This window comes from Hetaerina americana, unplaced genomic scaffold (genome assembly GCF_022747635.1).
Source record: "Hetaerina americana unplaced genomic scaffold, ioHetAmer1.1.p SCAF_4, whole genome shotgun sequence".
Lineage (NCBI taxonomy): Eukaryota > Metazoa > Arthropoda > Insecta > Odonata > Calopterygidae > Hetaerina > Hetaerina americana.
The window spans coordinates 47493137-47517325 of record NW_027286985.1 but is presented as its reverse complement, the minus strand read 5'-3'; the positions used below and the strand labels follow the sequence as shown (position 1 = coordinate 47517325).

The window sequence follows — 24189 nt, the reverse complement described above, 5'->3', positions numbered from 1 at the left end:
TCTTAGTGCCAATGAAATGAATATCGCCCATAATGTACATGAACACATGCATATGAGGTTGAAACAATCAAAGGAATATTCAATATCATAATACATTTTGCAAGTATATATCACAATTGCTGGAATTCACAATGGCTAATTTGACAATGCATTGCATTACTTGATGGAATCTTTAAGTTATAACAATCAAAACACTTTGTAAAAGTCCACAATTCTTACTTATTTTTAAAACCAGTTTCACCATTTATGGCTTTATCAGGCACATTGCTTTTGTTAACAAAGTAGCAAAGCAAAGGAATAATTATTTTGTACCTGATGATACAGTAAAGGGCAAGACTGGTTGTGCAAATAAATTATGCAATTCAAAATTTTACAAAATATGTTTTCTTTGGTGCCAATCACATAGGGAGTTATACATTCACACTAAAAATTGACACTCTCAGATTTTAAGATTTAATTAAAAATGCTGATTCCATGGCATCTGCATATGAATGTGTAGTGTGTGACTAATAAACATTTATAGGCACACTTGTAAGCAACTATGCAGCTCAGCTCATTGTAATTTGTGGATTATAACACCAAAGATTTAAAAGTAAAATAATATGGAGTTTTAATCACATGACTCTCATGCAAGATCAAAGAATGATTGGATATTTGGAGTGTGAAAGAAGTTGATTATATGTATTCGTAATATAGCAAAATATCTAAAATGTATAGTGCACAAATATTATCTAATTGCAAACATATCTTTTTCAGAAATACTATCCTAACTCCTAATCAAACTGATGGACCATGGTTTGCTGTATACATCGCTTTCATTTTTTTTATATGGTGCATTTTCTGCCTTTGGTACGTAAAACTAGCTTATGAAAACGCTATCTATGCTTGAAACATTTTACGCTATATAGAAAATATGTAAATATGAATTCATTTTAGTTTTATTCTTGCAATTCTATGATGCTACTGAATTGCGTTTAACATGAGGGTAAATAAAGTTTGCTCAATTAATCTTATGAACCTAGGAGATATACAGGGGCAGCAATAGCACAGGTCAGTAAAAATAAGTATTTTAATCATGATATACATGTAATGACACAAAACATTATCTGAAACCACTTAATATTTTTGCTCATTCATTTTTGCTCATTCATTCAATACTGCCAGTGCATAAAAGCCTCCTTAAAAATTAATGCATTCTGTTTACCTAATGAACAACCAGTGATTGAGTTGATGAGATAATTTCCTCCTACAAATGCAATATCCTATTATATGTGTTATGTATATATACATGTATATATTGTACACACACACATAATTATATATATATATATATATATATATATATATATATATATATATATATATATATATATATATATATATAGGATAATTATATATATATATCCCTCCCCGGACTACAACCTTGACGTGGTGGAAGGGCTTGTGCGTTCCGATGACCCCGAGAGCTGTGCTGGCGGGAGTAATAAAAATTGCTCCTGGTAGGGTCACCCATGCCAGATAGGTCGAAGGTTAGGAGCCAGACGAAAGGTAGTCCACGCAGCGTCTGTTCCTCAGTGAGGCGGCTGCAATGGCGTCTGACCCCAGTGGGGCGGCCAGTAAGTGATGGTGTCACGTTAAAAACACTATTGAGGAAGGCAACGGGAAACCACCTCAATTATCATTCCCTAGAAAAATATGATGGACAATAGAGATATTTTGAGTCCTGGCAACCACGGGGCTCGGCCCAATCGGCCGTGTGTCGTGCCCGGCAGCGGGGGAGGCAAGGCTTCCGCGGTCGTCATCCCACGAAACCCTTGCAAGGGAAAACCAGCAGCAGCAGGACAGAAGACGCAGGAGAAGAAAACCAAATTAGTTAGAATAGGAACGTGGAATGTTAGGACAATGATGAGGACAGGGAAATTGGAGAATGTTAAGCGAGAGATGGAAAGGGGAAATATAGATATTTTAGGTCTATGCGAGGTGAGATGGAAAGATAGCGGGGATTACTGGAGTGATAAGTGTAGAATAATATACAGCGGTGGGGACGAGAGCCAACGAGGGGTTGCCATAGTATTAATTGAAGAGGTAGGAAGAAGCGTAGTCAACATAGAGCAGGTAACGGATAGAATACTACTAGTGGAGATAAAAGCAGAACCGACGAACTTAGTTATTATCCAGGTATACATGCCACCGAGCAACCATAAGGAAGAAGAGGTCGATAGGATATACGATCAGTTAGAGGACATGATCGCGTGTGTTCCAGCAGGGAAACATTTGATAGTGATGGGGGATATGAATGCGACGGTAGGCGAAGGAAGAGATGGTGATGAGGTGGGTGACTACGGTTTAGGCACGAGGAATGACCGCGGGGAGAAAGCAGTTGAGTTCTGCAGGAGACAGGGGTTAGTCATCACCAACACCTGGTTTAGACACCACAAAAGACGCAGGTATACATGGAAAATGCCAGGTGACTCAGGAAGATATCAGCTAGATTATATCCTGGTTAGACACAGGTTTAGGAATAGTGTGATAAATTCCCACAGCATTCCGGGAGCGGATGCGGACTCAGACCACAATTTAGTTGTTATGAAATGTAGCGTACGTTTCAAAAAGATAAGGCAGGGGCGGCGAGTTAGAAAATGGAATGTAGAAGCATTAAATGGGTTGAAAAGGAAGGAATACAAACAGGCGGTAGAGAAAATAATGGAGGATGGTAAAGGGCTTATTACTATCGAAGAAAAATGGGAAATGATCAAAAAAGGGTTGTCTAAAGCCGCAAAAGACACTATTGGAACCGTTAACGCTAAAAGGACTAGGAAACCATGGATCACGGATGAGATGATTACAAAGATGGATGAGCGGCGAAAATGGAAGAATATAAATACAGAATTAGGCAAAATGAAGTACAAAGAATTGAACAATAAATTGAGGCGGGCAACAAATAAGGCAAAAGACGCATGGTGGAAGACGCAGTGCGAGGATATGGAAAGTCTCCAGAGGAAGGGTGAAATCGGTGCGCTGTACAGCAAAGTTAAATCGTTATCGGGAAGTAAGAAAGGAAGAGCTATGCTAATAGTTAGAGATAAGGCGGGGAGGTAATAGTTGACGCAGGAAAGATCCAAGAGAGATGGAAGGAGTATATAGAAGAACTGTATAGTAAAGAACTCAGACCAACACAGTTAGACATTGAAAAAGAAAATGACGTAGAGGAAGACAGCTTAGGTCGAGGCATACTAGACAATGAGATAAAAAGGGCATTAAGGGAGATGAAACTAAATAAGGCCGTGGGGGTAGATAACATTCCCGTGGAACTTTTAAAATGCTTAGGAAAATGTGGGAGGAAGAGGCTATATGGGCTGATCCGTAGCATTTATGAGGAGGGAATCTGGCCGGAAGACTTTGTGAGAGCAGTTTTAGTTCCGATTCCGAAAAAGGTAAAGGCCACGTCATGTGAGGACTATAGGACAATTAGTTTGATATCCCACGCAGCTAAAGTTGTTCTCAGGATCATAAACAAACGGATAGAGAGTAGGGCAAATGATTACTTAGGGGATGATCAGTTTGGGTTTAGAAAGGGGAGAGGTACGCGTGATGCCATTGCAGTAATGAGATTATTAATCGAGAGGAATATAGAACACAACCAGGAGGTATTTGCCTGTTTCGTAGATTTCGAAAAAGCGTTTGATAGAGTAAATTGGGAAAAACTAATGAGTATATTGCAGAAAATAGGAATAGATTGGAGGGAAAGGAGGCTAATCCGCAACCTGTACATGTCTCAGACTGCTCAGGTGCGGGTGGGAAACGGGGAGTCAGGATGGGCAGTGTTAGGAAGGGGTGTAAGGCAGGGTTGCCCATTATCACCGTTGCTGTTCAACCTGTATGCAGAGGAAATGATCAAAGAGGCATGGGAAGAACTAGAGGTAGGAATGAAAGTGGGCGGGGAATTCGTAAAATCAGTTAGGTTTGCTGATGACCAAGCTTTAGTTTGTCAGTCAGCCAAGGGGCTGCAAGCATTGCTGAGTGAACTGGAAATTCAGTGCGACAGGTATGGGATGAGAATCAACATTAATAAAACAAAGGTTATGCGATTTTCTAGAAAGAAAAAGGGCAAGCTTAACATTAAAATAGGAGGGCAAAAACTAGAGCAGGTAGAACAGTTTACGTATCTCGGTAGTGTTTTGGACCAACACGGTCAAAGTAGTAGGGACGTAAGGAGAAGAATTGCGCTAGGCAAAGAGGCTTTCACGAGGAGGAGGGAGTTGATGACGGGGACTTTGAGTAAGGATGTTAAGAAAAGACTCGTAAAAACTTTGATATGGAGCGTAGCTATGTACGGCGCGGAAACGTGGTCATTGAAGCAGGAGGATAGACGTAGACTGGAGGCTTTTGAAATGTGGGTGTGGAGAAGAATGGAGAAGGTGAAATGGACAGAGAAGAAAACAAATGAGGAAGTACTTGGTATGGTGGGCGAAGAGAGGGGTTTGTTGGGAGCAATCCTATGGAGGCAGGAAAAGTGGATGAAGGGGGTGTTGACCGGCAGTGGGATGTTGAAGACTGTGATAGAGGGTAGAATGTTGGGCAAAAGAGGAAAGGGAAGGAACAGGATAGGGATGTTGGACGGGATGAAGGGCGGAAGAAAGTACTCAGAGATGAAGAGGGACCTGGTGTAGAGTAGAATTTAGGGTTGTGTTTTGTTAGTAGTCACAAAATATTTGTTTGGTAGTTGTGTCCATCGAAAAACCTACCTTAACCGGTAGATTACCTTAAAAAAAAAAATATATATATATATATATTTATATAATATATATATATATATAGATAGATATATAGATAAAATTTCCTTTAAGATAAAAAAGGCACCATTGTTTAAAAATTATCAGAAAGTTAAAAAAATTAATTTAGATTGAATTTAATCTAACTCAAGTAAGATAAAATGCTAAATTTGATCATACGAATTAAATTCATTTTCTTATATATATATATATATATATATATATATATATATATATATATATATATGTATGTATGTATGTATGTGTGTGTGTGTATATATATATATATATATATGTATATATATATATATATATATATATATACATACTTATATACATACACATATATGTGTGTGTGTGTGTGTATACATGCATATATATATATATATATATAAACACAGTAATCAACCTGAAGGTCGGATTGGTAGGTGATGGTAGAGTTCACCCAGTACTAAGCCTGATGGTGAGTGAAATTCACACATCAAAGAAAATAGATATATAATGGTTAACAATAATTCTATGCTATCTAGACAAACACAGCTCACCTCTGCAAACCATTGCTTATCAGTAATTAGAAGATTTCCAACAGTTTGGCTTTCTTAACCGTCAGTGGAAGGAAATGCACATTCTTCATCTGAATGAAACCAATCATTAAAACTTTGTTCTTCAATTCATCTATGGTGAAAGGGGATAATTACTCTCACATAATTCTTTTGGGTATTCCATTAAATGTCTGATTTAATGATTTTGCAACATCAAATACACCATGCAATTTAAACGGATAATTTTCCTCTGGGGAAAATGGGTATAAATAGGAAAATATTAACCATGTCTACCAGTTCTCATTTCTCAAAACTACCAGTCAATTTAGTTTTCCAAATATAGTCTTAAATGTATTAGAAAAAGCTCTTGTTCACATACTAAGCAAGTGAAAAGGGCAGCACTATTTATTGCCATCAGCAGGCTGTATGTGCAAATTATGATAACTTGTAAATTGATTTTTACCATTGAGAAACAGAATCTCAGAAGTTGGGAACAAAAAAATAATTTATCAAGGTGCATAAGTTTATATTTTTTATGGTAAACTTTTCTGCTTCCATCACCACCATGTGTAAAATTTCATTATTTTTTCTGATGAGGGCAGTGTTTTACTACTTTAATTTCCAACATCATGAGTTAATCCAACTGTGCAAAAATTGAATACAATAAGAACTAATTGTATTGTTTCATTATTTCAGCCTCTTTAAGAGCATCTCATCTTATCGTCTATCAATTTATATTCTGACACTGCCAACACTAGCGTGTTTAATTGCAGTTTTGGTAAATGCAACAGGCAGATATAATTCAGAAAAGGGAATAGAAATGCTGACAACAATTGACTGGAACCAGCTACTAAATGCTGAGGTAAGTAAAATATGGAGATATTGGAGGTAGATGTCATTATAATGTTATACTGTAAAAAACAACTATAATTAAAAATTCCATACAATATCTCTCATAAAAGTATGAGGAATATCACAAGACATTCAGTTGCTGAAACATTTTCTTTAAGTCCATGTATATACATTTTATAATAGGCTGATTAGATATTTTTGCACATATGTATGTATATGGTCATGTGAGAAAAAAGGTACTCTTTAGTTGCAAGATGAATGCTTGAGAATTACGCTTGAGGATGTAAAAAAATTAAAACTACTGTGAACATTTGTTAGCCTACAGTAAAAATTTAAATCAACAAGTTGTATTGATGGTAAAAAAAATGCATTTCCATACTTGCCGACGATTAGTTCCACCAATCATATGCATTCATACTATGCAACTGTTTCATGTATAAGATGATTCTTTTAGCAATGTGTAACTTGGAAATGTTATTAATAATTTCCATTTCATACATATTCAAATTATTCAATTCCATATAGCTATTCTCAGCTGAAGGTTGTTTCTTATATCATTTCATTTCAACAACTCCTTCCAGTACATTCACAATCACTTTAACAGACAGTAAAAAATTCAGACAGGTTTGCTCAATTCCAAGAAATATCTGAAGGCCTAAAAGGTCACCTTTAAGTACCAAGTTATTAAAACAATATCAAGAGCTGGCATTATTTCCTTCCTAGAATAATGCAAATAAGAGTTTGCTCCTATTCAATCCACATAGTTTGTGTTTCATTAAATGGTCCTAAACATTCTAATTACTCCTATGAATACATTTCACAGGCAATTTTTATGCCCTATCATGATCATGAAACAGACTATACATCTCTTGAATGATAAGAAATTAATAGTACATTGTATTCAAAAGAAAGAGCAGTAAGAAGAGATTTGATGAAAGGTATTTAAGGAGAGCCTTACGGAAAGCACAACCTGCACATATTAGTCTTGTTATATCAAACCCATGCTGCACTTCATTATATAGAGCTTCACGTTTCAATGCCACATACATTTTCAAATATGTATTTCTAAAGTGCATCAAAATTAACCAACACAGCTTATAAAACATAATTCATTTGGATATATAACAATGCAAGAAATTCAGCTTATCACAGCCTAAAGGATAAAGCTGTCACTATCTTGAAGTAATAAAACTATGGACACATAAAATTGTGTTTTGGCACACTAAGAGGCTTCATTCACACTGGGAGATCAGTATATTTAAGTACTAATAAATGAAACAAACACACAAAAATGTAATAGCATTTAGAAAAAACTAGTCTCATATGAATACAAGTAGGGCTAGAAATTGGACATGAAGAACAGGTGCGATGTTTTATTCTTGTCCCTTTTTAAGTGGTCATACCAAAGACTTAAATTTCCCATAATTAGTTGCAAAATACATAAATAAGGTTAATCACAAATAAGTGACATTATAAGGCATACTCTATGATGAGCTACCTGATCACTAACAGATCACAAAGTTTTACATTTATTTCAAGTTAAGTATTTGGGTAGCAATGGGAGTTTGGTTGTGTATCAGTCTGGTAAATCCACCATATCAAAAAAAGCACTCTTTGGCATTATTAACCAGCAACTAGATAACACCATCTATGATAAAAGATTAATGCATCCAGTTTTGGGAATGTGCTAATGCAATTCATATTATTCTTAATTAAAAATAGTTAAATGTACTTTGAGATAATAAAGTCTATATGAAATTCATAATTTGGGCCATACCTCAATTGATGAACTCAATGATAGAACTAAAGTGAAAATTTGTTAATGATAATATTAATTCATACCAGTGTTTTCTTACAGGTCTGGTATTTTGCCACAACACAAATGTTCTTTTCCACACACGCAGGATTAGGCAATATAGTAACTTGTGCAGGAAAGATGTATTCAAAAACAAATGCATTTATGTAAGTACTACAAAAATTGAAAATTAACATCTACATATTTATTAAATAATGTTAAATGAAATTGATCATTAATATTAATAATTGATCTTACAGGATAGCTGTCTCCTACATAATCATCAATTTAACTACGGGCATAATTTTTGTGATAACTGTGTTCTTATGGATTGGAACAACTTATGAAAGCAGTTCTGTTGTATTGACTCCTGCTATTCCAGAAATATTTGTGCTCAATCTCATATATGATACTTCAGTAAAGTACATTGATCTAAATAGACTCTGGGCATCTTTGTCTTTTTTAGTGTTACTCTTGGCAGGGTTCATCAGCATGGTGAGTCAGTCCTTGCAAACAGAATAGAAATATTATCCCTATTTTTTCCAAGATCATCTTACTCTCAATATCCAAGCACCATTACTCAAGTCTTTAACGCAGATGGAAGTGAATTTTTTTTTTTAATTGCCAATAATGCTTCAACTTAAATTGGAAAATATGGGACATATTTACAATACAGTTTAGGAGCTGCAGTTAGATGTGGAAAAATCATTTACTATATTCAACATAAACACCATAAAAGTACATTAGCATTTGGACAATATTGCGACTAAAACCTAACAATTGCAGAGATTTCAATAATGTGTTCTCTACATATCAGAAATTAAATCATGGATCGATTTGCACATCTTTGAAAGTAGCAACCAAAAATACTTAGAAACATGTAGCTCAACTATAAAGAAACAACTTGATTTGCGCAACTGGTACAAATGAATACCTGTAACATTCTCAACAAATACTGGGGTACTCTTTCATGTCATGGTAGCTGATTCAATAAATATTATAGACTTCATATTCTCATACAACATGAATTCAATTATGTATATATACTTGATTATCATAGTTTAAAAAATTATTTTTTTTCTTAAGGTGGCTCTACTCTATTCCTCTATACTGGCCCTAGTCCAAGAATCTGAGAGAAAAATCAAATGGTGGCACATTGTAATGGCAATATGTGGAGTAGGATTCTCTTTAGGTGTTCTATTAATTTTGCAGGTAAGTTCCCGGAGGCCTTATTAATTTATATGCTCCTAAATTCTGCATACAAAATCAGATTATATATATATATATATATATATATATATATATATATATATATATATATATGTGTGTGTGTGTGTGTATGTATATATATATATATGTGTGTATATATATATGTGTGTGTGTGTGTGTATGTATATATATATATATGTGTGTATATATATATATATATATATACACATACACACACACACACACACACACACACATATATATATATATATACACACACATACACACACACGTGTATTTGTATATGTACATAAATTCATATTTACAAAAACATACCCCATTTACAAAGCCCTCAAGCAATGCATATTGTTTTTACATAGAATCAATTCAACTCATATTTCTGTTGCTTTTAGTCATGATGATAATAGCAGAAAAATTTATGCACAATGAGCTTATTTACAGCAACAATTTTTATTGTAACTGATGGTTTATCCACATGAAAGATTCTCGTCAAAATATTACTTTTTGGTAAGAATTCTATAAAGAATGAGAACGAGAAGTTTAATTATAAATAATGCTATGTATTTATAAAATCTACATATTTTAATACAATCTAATGAGTATTGCAACTCAGAGATATCTACAAAAATGTTATTAACATGGATTAATAATCCCATTAATATTTCAATTATCAACTGTGCAGCCTGACATTGAAATTCTCCATATGCTGGACCATTATGTTATTGGAAGGATGGTGATAGCATCAACAGTTCTGGAACTCATTGGATTCAGCTGGATCTATGGTATGCATGCATATAATGATTATATAATATAATAGTGATTTCAAAAAATTAATCAAATTAAAATGCAACGAGACAAATTATAAAATCCATTTACTTGAAAGGAGACATAAGGGTAGGGGTCCCACATATGACATGCCTTTATTAGATAATTTAAATTAATTTCCCCATACAAGTTCATATGTCTAACAAGCCAAACCACTCATTTTGGTGTGTTATAGGTGGAGATTTGAGAAAATATGTTGAACTTACAATGTGACATTTATTACTTGATAAGGTTTCTTCCTAGAGTTATAATTCCCAAGTAGTATTCTTATTGGATTAGGATCAAGAGATTTATCCTGAAATAAGTAGCATTACTTGAGTAGTAAAAGGGGATAAAAATTGAAAAATCAGATCTGGTATCAGTCAAATTTTGAAATCAGCCTAGTACTAAATAACACCATAATATATGGGGATGATCCCTAATAATAAATATGTAGATGTGCCTTTATACCACTTTCCATAGATGCTATTTGATTTCATTTCAGGTGGCGAAACCTTATACAAGGATTTTGAGTTTGTCTTAGGCCAAAAACTAAATTTGATATGGAAGTATGTTTGGGTCATAACTCCAGTTTTTTTAATGGTAAGTGCATTGTTATTTCCAAATAATATCAATCTTCTAAAATTTTAAAGACAGAAATAGCTCATTTGTGCAGTAGATGTGACATAAACTCAGAAACATTCATGAGTATTGGGGTACATAAGATAAAAAAAGTGTGAAACTTTGAGCCACACATGCACATTTATGTTTTAAATGTCTGTGGCAATCAAAGCAAAAACTAATTTCATTTAGGCACATTGAAGGTAAATAAATATAAACTACTCAATTATTCACATACTGACTTAACTATACTTTTAAAAGCCATTCTTCGTTTTTCTGTATTGGGAACACGGGACGATGTAGCATCTATAAAAATTGAAAGCTCCTGTCTCAAGGCTTTGACTACCCATTTTATATGTATATACCAAAATTGAATACCACTACCTATCATGCAGTAGACAAAAATATGCTTGCATATCTAAAGAAAAGCCGAAGAAACCTACTGAAGACACATCTGTAAGTGTCATGATCAATATAGACAATAGGAAATTTAACACTATTGTTTGGCGAAGGAAAAGCCTTCAATATTTATACACTTCAACCTCTTTAATGGCAATCCGCCATTGGATCAGCATTACTCCATGACCATTTGAGTGGCAAAAATTGAAATGCATTGCAAAACAAATGGCAACGGAAAACTTCAAAATTATTATTTGACACACTTGAATTTACACAAATTTAAATGTATGTTATAATTTATGATTCAGGCTGGTAACCATATAAATTAATGCAATCCAAAGCACACATTAATGTTCCTAAATAAAGTATTAATGTAAGATATCATCTTTTCATAATTTTCTCCAGGTTTGGTTCATAACTGTGAAGCTTTTACATTATCTATATTTATTCAATGAAATTAGTTTTTGCAATAATTTGGTTACTTTGGACTATTTATCTGCTGGCAAAGTATATCCAACAGCAGACCAATATTATTGTTTTTTTTTGAGAACCATTTTAAATCACCAAAAATATTACTGCAACTGTTGACTGAGCTTAGTTACATGATATGTATTTGATTTTTATTCATGATGTTCATTTGTGTTATTTGAAATAGGAATGACAGAAATTTGGCTGGTATTCGGATACCTCTACCCCCACCCATCAAACCAGCCTTTGGGGTTTACTATGGATCCTCCATGAAAAGTCATACTTCAAAATTTTGTGCTACACTTCTTTTGTTTACACTTATTGCATCTGATTGCATAAAATAAATTGTTGGCCCTTAACATCTTTATTTTGTTATAATTCTGTGAGATGTATTTTATAAAAAAACAATATTTCCCCAGGCTCAATTTTACATGAATATTTGCTGATCCTTTCAAACAGATGAGTTTCAAGTTTCACTGTGTGGGATTTTTTCATAAAACCTCACTTCTCCTACTTTCAGGCCATGGAGCTCCTGTCACTAGTGAAATTACCACTAGATGGAATTGGATATAAGCAGGACCATGAGTGGACTTATGCCATTGGATGGTCAATATACTTAACAACATGGTTTATTGTCATAATTGTAGGAATAAGACAAATCAATGCTCAAGTTGACTACAACTTCACTGATGTATGTTATTTGACATTATTACTTTTTACTTGATCAATGAAATGTTTGAGCTATTTAACTAATTTACCTATTTCATCCATCAGAAATTCCTCAGCTCACTGAAGCCATCAATTGATTGGGGACCTGTGGATCCAATATGTCGCCACAGATGGAAACAATGGGGTGATCAATACAGCTTGACAGGAAGAAGAGATTTTACTCTAAGTCGTCGAGGAACAAGAGACTACACACATTCAGTGCGAGCCAACTCCTCCCCTGTAGTCATCACCCAGAATATGGTTGATACATCACAGCCTACTTCCTCTAGTGAACATGACACAGACCAAAATTCCAATGAGCCATTCACCATAAATGTCCAAAATGACTTGATTAACAGCAGCTCAAGAGGCCCTTTCACACTACAAGCCAATGGTGTTATCGGAGGAAGGCAAATGCCCAAAGGAAGATATTGGAGGGCTATACATTGATGTTTTTAGGGATTTTTAATTCCCACATTCAGAACTGAAATATATAATGATCTCATCATAAAGAAGTTAGTCATAATTTCTTGAATTACTCATGTAAATGTGGCACATTATAAATGTAATCAAAATATACTTGTATTTATACTTAGTTATTAAACTATTCAAATTTTATTTGGCTTAAATTATTTTGAAAGACTCAAAAATATCTATTTCAAGTGTAATTTAATTTATACTTTACACTTTCAGGCTTCACTTCGTGGAATTATTTGATGTCCATATTAATAGAATTTGTAATTTTCCACAGACTTATGCCCGTGGAAAATTAAAATCTCTTTCAAAATGTAATTTAATTCTTAACATTTGAGGTCCAGGAATTTTAAATGAAGCCATACCATTCATTACACCATGCTCAGAGTGACACAAAGATATCTACATTGCAAGTATACTTATGAACATTGAATGGTAATAGGCACCACAATGTGGAACTCTTCCATGGCAAGGCATGAAAAAAGTAACTTTATTTACAAAAAGTTACGGAGAAATGCTGGAAGATATTTTATTAGGAAAATAATCTATGTATTTGCAATTATGTTCAAGATAGAGAAGACACAAGAAGATGACACACTATAGAAAACAGTTGCAAATGAAGTTTTATTCTGTAGAACAGAAAAGTTTCTTTTTTCTTGCCCACCAGTTAATATTTGAACTCAAGGGATTTTCCAGCAATCCATACACACCCTATCATACTAAGGTACATGGAGACCTAAAATTAATCAAAAACATTGTGCAATGGTAAAAATATTCCTTTCATTTATATTTCAATATTGTAATTGTAACAGTTAACCTTAAAGGTATACAGACAACTGAAATACAATTAAAAGGAGAACTAAAACACACCAGGTGGTTACTCGAGTTGATACAGCTCAGTTGATAGAAGTACAGGTATTCCATGCCTTGGCATTCACCATCTTCAACATTGTTTTTAGAGAGCTACCTGGACCACATTCATAGGTTTTAGGAAAGTATTCACCTTCTGATCTTTCATATAAAACGTGAAGGGTTTGTTCCCATTTAACAGGTTTGAAAATTTGTTTTGGTAACTGAGTGATTACATGTCTTGCATTTTTATACCTCCTCCCATCAACATTAGAGTGAACTGAAATGATGGGGCAATTAACATTTGCCTTCTTTAGAGCAGCAAGAAAAGGATCTGCAGCTGGCCTCATGAGTTCCGTATGAAAAGCACCAGAAACAGGAAGCCTTTTAACACGTTTCAACTTGTATATATGTGCATTTTTCTCCAGAAATTCAAGGGCCTGAAATATATAAATACATGCATTCAAACTTGAATTCATTGATAAAAATGCCCAGTGAAGAATAGCAGCCCTACTTCCACCACTATTCACAAGATTAGCAAACAAATTCGAATATGGTGGCTCAATTTCTCCAGAAGCTTACAAAAAATCATGAAAGAAGAATTGAAAGTAATGCACCAAATTCACCAATTTTGTTCAAGAATATGTTTGGGCCATTCTCTCTCCTTTAATGATTTTCTCCTCATTTTCCATTTAGCTCGATGTATTTTGTAAAACTGAGCAAAGTGTATATGACATTTTATAGAAGTTCCAAGTAAGAACCCCTGCATATTAATTTGTCCCAATTTCAACTTTACTATTAATACATAGGACTTCATCATAAATTTTATTCACATCTTCACCATATTTTAATTGCCTCATCATGCAGGAAAGAAATATTTTGCTCCATTTTAAGCTATTATTTTGCACACATTAAAAGAAAAAAAACATAGGAAATGATATCAACAATCGCAGAAGGCATAGATAACATTCCTTCAACATTACTAAATGACATAAGAAGCATTGGATGGAAAGGCCTAATGGGATATTTCTCAGATTTTATGATAGACAGATTTGGCTCAAAAACTTAGATGTGTTATTTCTCATCCTAAAAATGTAAAAAGGACCACTGTACAAAATAAAGGACAATTAGTTTAACTTTGAATGTACTAAATACTAACAGGAAAAAGTATGTGGCAAAAATCAAAACTCAGGGGAAACTTAAGGCTTAGATCAGGGAAAGGATTATTTACTGAAACAGCAGTAATGAGTTCATTGATAAATGGGAGACAATATGTGGCTAGGTTTCATGCGTCCGCCAGCTATGGCTTGTTAATATGCATCACTTTTTGTGATATGTAGCCAGGTTATTTACTTGTGGATGAATCACATTTCATAGGCATGAATTCTGGATGGCAGTGATAGGCGAAGGAGTAAGGTGGGGTTGTTCATTATCTTTCATGATTTCCAAGTGTAAGCATACAGATAAATGGTACAAGAGACATGAGTTAGGCTGAAGGTAGTAAATAATATCAAATGGAAGCAGATTTACGTCAGATTTATGGATGATCAAGCTTAATAATAAATCAATGAGATAATGATTATATTTTCTTTAATGCATTTATTATTTGTAATGAGTTTGAAATAAGTATCTATAGCAAAAAATAAATTTTAAACATAGTGGAGACTTTGATATAAACCATAGAAATATATGGCTATGAAACTTAGTAAGATTAGAATATACTCGTACACATAGATTTGAGGTTTATGAAGCGTGGCTGAGGAAAAATGGAAAACCATAAAATGGCCAGCAAAGAAAACAAACAAAGATATACTACATATGGTTTGGGATAAGAGAAAAAGCTTAGGATAAATATGAAGAAGGCAAGGAAAGTGTATAAAGGGATCTGTAATTCTCAGATTGCGTGTAATTATCAGTATGACAACTTTACATGTAAATTCAAGTACATTTCATGTTATTTCAATTCCAGTAAAAGGGTAAAAATTAATGAGGCCCTTAAAACATTCATTTCAGCAGTTGAAGAAAATTTCCTCCCAACAAGTATGAAAATCTTTAACTTATTAGATAATCAATTATTCAGTTTACATTTTTGATGAATAACTTACAGTGGAAAACAAATGCCGATATATATGTACTATAACATTCTTAACGTTATTATTTTGATAATATAGAAGTAAAGTACCTGAATACTTCCAGCAACGACTTTGCAATGTGGATAGAGATAATTAGCAATCCTACATTCAGCTCTTTCCAATCCATTTTCTTCGCACCACTGCCTGGCTTTTAGACAAGCATACCCTAAATTGGACTCTGGACCATACATTACAGTAATCATTCCTCCAGGAGTCATATCCGAAGCTAATTGCATCGCTTCTGCACGAACTTTAACCAGCTTTACGGCTGTAAAGAAAAATAGAAAACAACTGGCAAAACCACCCTGCAGACGAAATAACAATTATTTTTATAGCCAGTGAGTATTAGCATTCAGTGGTGCGTAAAAATTACACTACTACATTAATCAAGCGTATTTTCTTGGGACTTACCGTTTTCGAATGTAATTGCTCCGGAAAACACTAGGGCAGTTATTTCACCTACACTAAATCCCGCCGTAGCAACGCAGTTTTCGACTGCTGACGGCTTTTCATCCTTAAGTCTTTCCAACGCAGCAATTGAACATACCAAAACAGCAGGTTGGCAATACACAGTTTTATCGAGCTCTTCTTTTGGGCCTTTTAAACATAAATCTAACAGGTTGTAACCAAGAATTTCACTTGCAGTATCAAAAAGATCATTCACGATTGGAAATTTTAATAATTCTTTTCCCATGCCAACTTTTTGAGTTCCTTGCCCAGGGAAAAGTATAATAGATGTCTCTCGAGGATCCACTTTCGGAGTCAATAAGTGCCGAGACTGGAGCCTTCTCTCAGATTTAGGATAAGCGCGGGATACCCAAACATCCTCAGCCGATCGCGATTTCGGCTCAATACCAACTACTGATTCTTCCAACAAATCCTTGGCCGATGCTGTCTTAGTATTAGATTGAGATTCACTTTCATTTGAAGTTCGTGGGCTTTCCTCTGTGAGAACTTTACTACAAAGTAAACGACTAGGTAAAAGTTTCGATTGATTCAATGGCAACCATTTCGTACAGTTAAACCGGAAAGCACCCATCATAATGAAAACGCTTTCAGCAAGCATAAGTGTTCACTATTTTCTTCACGAAGACTAGCCAGACAGCCTCCAAACACACCGTTATTGATGGCACATTCACTGAAATTAATTTAATCCTTTTCGCCAATCAATGAAATTTGATTCAGGATAGTAAACAGAGATCAAGAAACTATGTAATACAGTTCACACCATTCTTAGTGGATATAGCTCTACGTCGTTGAATTACATCCAGTTGAACCATGATTCCTAACCTTCCTCTCATTCGCTTAACGCGCTTCATTCAGAATAAACGAAGAACAATGGGAGCGAGCGAGTTGTGTAAGGGGAATAGGCGTAAACATTTACTGTGTTGTTTCTTCTTGCATGGTTTTATTTACGTAGAAGATTTTTTTTCAACATGATTATATTTTAAAAGTCTTATTGTCATATTTGCAAACTTAGTTAATGTGAAAACAGTCGGAATTGCGGGAAACGTTTCTTGAGAATATGGAAAGTGATAGAGTGCTACCGGCAGCAGGACGCGGTAAAAACAAGTTAAAACCGTGGCGAAAAAATGTGTACGATAATAAGGGATATAAAGACAACTATACCGATGCTTCTTTCCTTGAGGAACTGAAAAGAAACATTAATATAAAAGAGGTGCCATATAGCACTGCATTTATAGGAGCAGGGCTTGTAACCCAGCAATTCTGTATAGTTGTTTTGTTTTCTTTGGTTTTCACCGTAATGGATTATGGTTGGACGAAACCGAACACAGTTCTTTACATATGTGGGTTCGCAACGCTTGTGGGTTATATTTCACACATTTATCTTTTGCCAAGGTAACAAATTTTTTATGGGTTGCGAAATGTATTTTAGTTGTAAATATTCTTAATCTTCGTTTGTTTACAGGCTGCAACCATTGTGCTCAGACTCCGCAAAAATGAAATATACAGGAGAACTAGTTTTAAACGACCTAGTGACTGTGGTGAAGTGTCTAGCCTTGGGACATATTCTCTCTCCAGTTTTAAAAACTTTGACTGAGACCATTTGCACTGACACAATACAAGCAGCGTCTGCAACAGCATTTCTTGTTCATATTGCCTCGTATGATTATGGAGTTGGTAGTGAGCCTGGTATTCCATATGCAAGCAAAACCAGTCCATCACCTATAAAATCTCGCATTAATGCCCCATCACATTGGTCATCCAAGTCTTCATCACATGTGAAAAAGAATACATCAAAGGATGTTGATATAGACGAAAAAGATAGTGATAACCATCCAGTATTTTACGGTTCCTCTGCCAGAAGAAGTGTAGGCAAGGATGGCATAGCCAATGCTATGTATCTTTATAGCTCTTCTAGGGTCTCTTCTGCTCTATCCTTGAATGCAGCTATATTTGGTGCTACCTGCTTGGCATCGAGATTAGCTTCGCCGTCTCATGCATTCGCTCTACTGTCCACTGCTGGACTTGCTTTTGCCTTATCCCCCCCATACCTGAAACTCTTGCATGGATCGCCACCTGCCCGTGTTTTGACTCCCATAGTTTTCGTTATTATCACATCGTACTCTCTTTTTCTATGTTGTGGAGGCATAAGTTCGCAAAGCGATTGGATTGTAGATCTCATCCCATTAGCTGTTTTTCTGATCGTAGTGTTATTTCTTAACGTGCTCTGCCCAGTTATGTTTGTGTGGTGGCAGACCTACAAGGATAACATATATGGGCCATGGGATGAAGCTGTACCATTGCTTCCCCGCTCAATGCATGAAGATGCACTTGGGAACACCTAATGATTGATTAGGCATTATGTTGCAATGAACCTGATTAAATATTAGCCATGTAAACGATTTTTCCAGTTTTGTAAGAATGTGATGTATAGCATGACAGGTGTATTTCCAGCAAATGCCTATCACCCTTCTATTGCTCCTGCAGTGATATTGTGGATTATTTGCATAGAATCAAGCACACTAAATTACTGTATCAGGCTGAAGAAGGCCCAGTGGTTTTTACTACTAATACATTAAGTTACGTTAATGGCATACACAGTATTTCCATGGTTCCTTAGAGAATGTATGTATGAAATTCAGTAAAATAATTTTCCAGGGTTAAATGCTGGAAAAAATTCATGAGGCTGCTAGCAACAGTTAAAACTCCATTGTGAAACAACTCCCCAATTATTACTGCACAGAATTATGAATTGTAAATATTAAGTGCTACTGGTTCAAACACTAATCATTGGAAAAACTTTCTTTCAATATTTAAATAGGTTTGAAATTGAAATATGTATGTAATTACAACACACTAAAGTAAGCACATATGAGAGCTGTCCAATAAAGAGTGATCATAATATCTTTCATTTGCTTTTATTTATTGTGGAAAAATATTGGTTTGTTATAATGTCAGCTTATGTGTAATGTATACACGAGACCAGTTTTGGGGGGAATTGGGTGGGTGCGGTGCCTAGTTTGCTGTCTGCCCAGCCAGGGTTCAAATCTGGTGGCTGAATTCTTCAGTGGTATCCTAAACTCTACTTTGGAGTTTTTTGGAATATTTCAAAAGGAGTATGTCATCCTTTGGATGGGACATTAAACTGTTGAAACTTTAGTTTAAGAGCAAGCTAAACAACCTTTCATGCAACCAGATCTTCATCACAGCACCCTTCTGTCATGCCTGCAGCATTGTCGAACGGAAAGAGAAGACTGTGATGGCCCGTGCTCTCTGTTGTAATGGGAAATGAACAAATGACCAGAAAGTTATGTTTTCGTGCATCTCCAGAAACAGATCCATGAAAACATAGGTTAATACCAATGGTAACTCTCCACTCTTCCCCTATTCCCAGAAATATCTCAACTCTACCAAATTAGCCATCAGTACTCACCTAATGGCACAAATCATCTCAGCTGTCTGTTGCCTCCCCTAATAAGTGCTTTTGTTGATTTGACTCCAAACATTTAGTTCACCTACTTATGCTTCTAATGATGAAGGATGCTTCTCAAGAAAGTGATTCCTGTAATTGGGGAAAACATAATAGCCACATGGGGCTTATCTGAACTATAACGAGTATGAGGAACACACTTGGTCGTGAACTTCGTGAAATATTCAGCAACAACTCTTGCGCTGTGAGGCCTTGAATTATCATGTGGCAGTGGTCAGGTCAATTGCTTTCAAATGCAGCCTTTTGTGATAAATACACTATTCACTGAAATATAATTGAAAAGGAAGATAAATTTTTCCAACATCAAGAGAAGTGGAGCTGCACGTTTCCCAAACACTTCTTTTTATTCTTCTTTCCTGTTAGCACTTCATTTAATACAATTAGATATGTTAAAGATAACCATTGGAACCATTCAAGGCCTGGAACTAATATGTACAGGCCACCTAACATGGGTAATTCAGTGTCTGTCATATTCTATCATCAATTTGTGAAAGACTTAACATTGCCATGACTTGCAATATCCTCCTATAATCCACTGAGATATTTTATTATTAAACGGAAAAAATCTACTAAAGTAATGAATGATCTTTCACCTTCTGAGCATACGGTGAAAGTGCTAAGAATAACCTGTGGAATTCAGCCTTCCTAACAGCTCATTAATACACATTATTATTATTAGGCAATCTACTGGGTAAGATAGGTTTCGGATGGACACAACTACCAAATAAATATTTTGTGTCTCCTGACAAAACACAACCCAATATCCTACTCTGCAACAAGCCCCTCTTTATTTCTGTGTACTTCCTTTCTCCCTTCATCCCATCCAACATCTATATCCTTTCCTGCCTTTCCTTAGTTTGCCTAACATTCTTCCCTCTATTACAGTCTTTATCATCCCACTGCCGATCAATACAACCTTCATCCATTTTTCCTGCCTCCCTAGGATTTCTCCCAATAAAACTCTCCTTGCCCACCATACCTAGTACTCCCTTATTTGTTTTCCTTTCGGTCCATTTCACCTCCATTCTTCTCCACACCCACATCTCAAAAGCCTCCAATCTACTTCTATCATCCTGCTTCAGTGACCACGTTTCCGTGCCGTACCTAACTAGGCTCCATATAAGCTTAAACAATTAACCATGTGAGTGTCCTTTTAAGTATTACTATTTTATTTGTGTTCTATTGTGCCGTCCAAATATTATACTGCTGCTACATTATACTGTTGCTGCTATATAATGCTACTGCTATGTTATACAGGGTTGCACCCAAAAGTGGTAGAGCTGATTTTCTCTGATGCGAACGGAGCGGTGGAGGGAGGTCTACCTGGCAGGGTAAGGTGGAGGGGGCTCTTAGCAACAGACCAACACCAACCTCAGTCACCTGCGGGCTGTCGTTGAGTGAGGACACCGTTTTTAGTGAAGCAAGTTTTTTGTCTGCATTGAAAAACAAAATGAATCTGAATTTAGAGCAACGTTATTCCATGACGTTTTGTGCGAAACTTGGGAAGACGGCAACTGAGACCCTCGATATGATCAAGCAGGCTTATGGGGACACTGCCTTAAGCCGTTCCACAATATTTGAGGGGCAAAAGTTGTTTAAAGAGGGTAGGGAGCTCGTTGAAGACGACCATCGCTCCGGACGGCCGTCGATGGCAAGAACCGACACGAATGTGGACAGAGTGAGGACACTGCTGCACACAGACCGATGCTTAACCAGTGAAGAAATTGCAGACCAGTTGGGTCTGTCTGCATCCAACGCATTATTTCACAGGATTTGGCCATGCGCAAGGTGTGCGCCAAGATGGTGCCAAAAATTCTGCCATGGCACGCTCGTCGTCAGGCAGCTCCTGGCCAAATACGGCGTTGCCACGTTGCCGCACCCGCCCTATTCTCCTGATCTGGCACCACCGGGCTTCTTCTTCTTCCGCCTGATGAAAAGACAGCTCAAGGGACGACGTTTTGACTCGATAAAGGCCGTTCAAGATGCTTCGCCGAGGGTCATCAACGGCATCCCCAAAGAAAATTTCCAGCGGGCGTACGGGGAATGGGAGCAACGTTATAATAAGTGTGTAGCAGCTCAAGGAGCATACTTTGAAAATTATTAAGTCGATGTAAGTATATCGTCAATAAAATTCTTGTAAAAAAATCAGTCCTACCACTTTTGGGTGCGACCCTGTACTGTTTCCGTATAATCAAGATATATATAATATACATATATATATATGTATATATATATATTTTTTAAAGTAATCTACCAGTTAAGGTAGGTTTTTGGACGGACACAACTACCAAACAAATATTTTATTACTCCTAACAAAACACAAAATCAATCATCCTACTCTATATCAGGTCCCTCTTCATCTCTGAGTACTTTCTTCCTCCCTTCATCCCGTCCAACAACCCTATCCTGTTCCTTCCCTTTCCTCTTTTGCCCAACATTCTACCCTCTATCACAGTCTTCAACATCCCACTGCCGGCCAACACCCCCTTCATCCACTTTTCCTGCCTCCATAGGATTGCTCCCAAAAAACCCCTCTCTTCGCCCACCATAACAAGTACCTCCTCATTTGTTTTCTTCTCTGTCCATTTCACCTTCTCCATTCTTCTCCACACCCACATTTCAAAAGCCTCCAATCTACGTCTATCCTCCTGCTTCAATGACCACGTTTCCACTCCGTACATAGCTACGCTCCATATCAAAGTTTTTACGAGTCTTTTCTTAACATCCTTACTCAAAGTCCCCGTCATCAACTCCCTCCTCCTTGTGAAAGCCTCTTTGCCTAGCGCAATTCTTCTTCTTACGTCCCTACTACTTTGACCGTGTTGGTCCAAAACACTACCGAGATACGTAAACTGTTCTACCTGCTCTAGCTTTTGCCCTCCTATTTTAATGTTAAGCTTGGCCTTTTTCTTTCTAGAAAATCGCATAACCTTTGTTTTATTAATATTGATTCTCATCCCATACCTGTCGCACTGAATTTCCAATTCACTAAGCAATGCTTGCAGCCCCTTGGCTGACTGACAAACTAAAGCTTGGTCATCAGCAAACCTAACTGATTTTACGAATTCCCCGCCCACTTTCATTCCTACCTCTAGTTCTTCCCATGCCTCTTTGATCATTTCCTCTGCATACAGGTTGAACAGCAACGGTGATAATGGGCAACCCTGCCTTACACCCCTTCCTAACACTGCCCATCCTGACTCCCCGTTTCCCACCCGCACCTGAGCAGTCTGAGACATGTACAGGTTGCGGATTAGCCTCCTTTCCCTCCAATCTATTCCTATTTTCTGCAATATACTCATTAGTTTTTCCCAATTTACTCTATCAAACGCTTTTTCGAAATCTACGAAACAGGCAAATACCTCCTGGTTGTGTTCTATATTCCTCTCGATTAATAATCTCATTACTGCAATGGCATCACGCGTACCTCTCCCCTTTCTAAACCCAAACTGATCATCCCCTAAGTAATCATTTGCCCTACTCTCTATCCGTTTGTTTATGATCCTGAGAACAACTTTAGCTGCGTGGGATATCAAACTAATTGTCCTATAGTCCTCACATGACGTGGCCTTTACCTTTTTCGGAATCGGAACTAAAACTGCTCTCACAAAGTCTTCCGGCCAGATTCCCTCCTCATAAATACTACGGATCAGCCCATATAGCCTGTTCCTCCCATATTTTCCCAAGCATTTCAAAAGTTCCACGGGAATGTTATCTACCCCCACGGCCTTATTTAGTTTCATCTCCCTTAATGCCCTTTCTATCTCATTGTCTAGTATGCCTGGACCTAAGCTATCTTCCTCTACGTCATGTTCCTTTTCAATGTCTAACTTTGTTGGTCTAAGCTCTTTACTATACAGTTCTTCTACATATTCCTTCCATCTCTCTTGGATCTTTCCTACGTCAACTATTACCTTACCGGCCTTATCTCTAACTGCTATCGTTGATCTCCCTTTCTTACTTCCCGATAAAGATTTAACTATGCTGTAAAGCGCACCGATTTCCCCCTTCCTCTGCACACTTTCCATATTCTCGCACTGCGTCTTCCACCATGCTTCCTTTGCTTTATTTGTTGCCCGCCTCAATTTATTGTTCAATTCTTTGTACTTCATTTTGCCTAATTCTGTATTTATATTCTTCCAATTTGGCCGCTCATCCATTTTTGCAATCATCTCATCCGTGATCCATGGTTTACGAGTCCTTTTAGCGTTAACGGTTCCAATAGTGTCTTTTGCCGCTTTAGACAACCCTTTTTTGATACATTCCCATTTTTCTTCAATAGTACTTAGCTCTTTACCGTCCTCCATGATTTTCTCTACCGCCTGTTTGTATTCCTTTCTTTTCAACCCATTTAATGCTTCTACATTCCATTTTCTAACTCGCCGCCCCTGCCTTATCTTTTTAAAACGTACGCTACATTTCATAACAACTAAATTGTGGTCTGAGTCCGCATCCGCTCCCGGGAAGCTGTGGGAATTTATCACACTGTTCCTAAACCTGTGTCTAACCAGGATATAATCTAGCTGATATCTTCCCGAGTCACCTGGCATTTTCCATGTATACCTGCGTCTTTTGTGGTGTCTGAACC

General features: G+C 36.3%; 3 protein-coding genes across 6 annotated transcripts in view; 2 read left to right on the top strand and 1 right to left on the bottom strand.

Moving 5' to 3' along the window:
* The window catches only part of LOC139691956 (sodium- and chloride-dependent neutral and basic amino acid transporter B(0+)-like), an 89570-nt gene extending 76787 nt beyond the window's left edge, over positions 1-12783 (top strand). For all 3 annotated transcript variants that reach the window (XM_071589925.1, XM_071589923.1, XM_071589924.1), the window contains exons 6-14: positions 757-849; positions 6011-6176; positions 8025-8128; positions 8222-8456; positions 9048-9173; positions 9874-9973; positions 10501-10598; positions 12004-12174; positions 12258-12783. In XM_071589925.1, coding sequence (XP_071446026.1) covers positions 757-849; positions 6011-6176; positions 8025-8128; positions 8222-8456; positions 9048-9173; positions 9874-9973; positions 10501-10598; positions 12004-12174; positions 12258-12641 — 1477 coding nt within the window. In that variant the 3' untranslated portion in view covers positions 12642-12783. The remainder of the gene's footprint in view (positions 1-756; positions 850-6010; positions 6177-8024; positions 8129-8221; positions 8457-9047; positions 9174-9873; positions 9974-10500; positions 10599-12003; positions 12175-12257) is intronic.
* Positions 12784-13044: 261 nt separating this feature from the next.
* On the bottom strand, positions 13045-16935 carry beg (malonyl-CoA-acyl carrier protein transacylase beg). Of its 2 annotated transcripts, XM_071589927.1 has the most exons (4): positions 16058-16935; positions 15697-15914; positions 13536-13954; positions 13045-13401 (listed from the first exon to the last, which is right to left on the bottom strand). In XM_071589927.1, exons 1-3 carry the CDS (start codon positions 16710-16712, stop codon positions 13562-13564), a joined length of 1266 nt encoding a protein of 421 aa, XP_071446028.1. In that variant the 5' UTR covers positions 16713-16935; the 3' UTR covers positions 13045-13401; positions 13536-13561. The 2 variants fall into 2 exon arrangements, with proteins under 2 accessions (XP_071446028.1, XP_071446027.1); XM_071589926.1 differs by lacking the exon at positions 13045-13401 and having other exon boundaries at positions 13421-13954.
* Positions 16936-16998: 63 nt separating this feature from the next.
* On the top strand, positions 16999-18996 carry PIG-C (phosphatidylinositol glycan anchor biosynthesis class C). The gene is made up of 2 exons (XM_071590020.1): positions 16999-17506; positions 17577-18996. Exons 1-2 carry the CDS (start codon positions 17172-17174, stop codon positions 18454-18456), a joined length of 1215 nt encoding a protein of 404 aa, XP_071446121.1. The 5' UTR covers positions 16999-17171; the 3' UTR covers positions 18457-18996.
* Positions 18997-24189: the final 5193 nt, after the last annotated feature.

What these genes read in the sequence shown, in the direction of transcription:
- beg (XM_071589927.1), bottom strand. Translation starts at nt 16,712, where the DNA reads ATGCTTGCTGAAAGCGTTTTCATTATGATGGGTGCTTTCCGGTTTAAC. An exon ending in AGCAATTACATTCGAAAACG is followed by an intron (nt 15,915 to 16,057) that starts GTAAGTCCCAAG and finishes TTTTCTTTACAG; the next exon opens with CCGTAAAGCTGGTTAAAGTT. An exon ending in TCGTTGCTGGAAGTATTCAG is followed by an intron (nt 13,955 to 15,696) that starts GTACTTTACTTC and finishes TATATATTTCAG; the next exon opens with GCCCTTGAATTTCTGGAGAA.
- PIG-C (XM_071590020.1), top strand. Translation starts at nt 17,172, where the DNA reads ATGGAAAGTGATAGAGTGCTACCGGCAGCAGGACGCGGTAAAAACAAG. An exon ending in CACATTTATCTTTTGCCAAG is followed by an intron (nt 17,507 to 17,576) that starts GTAACAAATTTT and finishes GTTTGTTTACAG; the next exon opens with GCTGCAACCATTGTGCTCAG.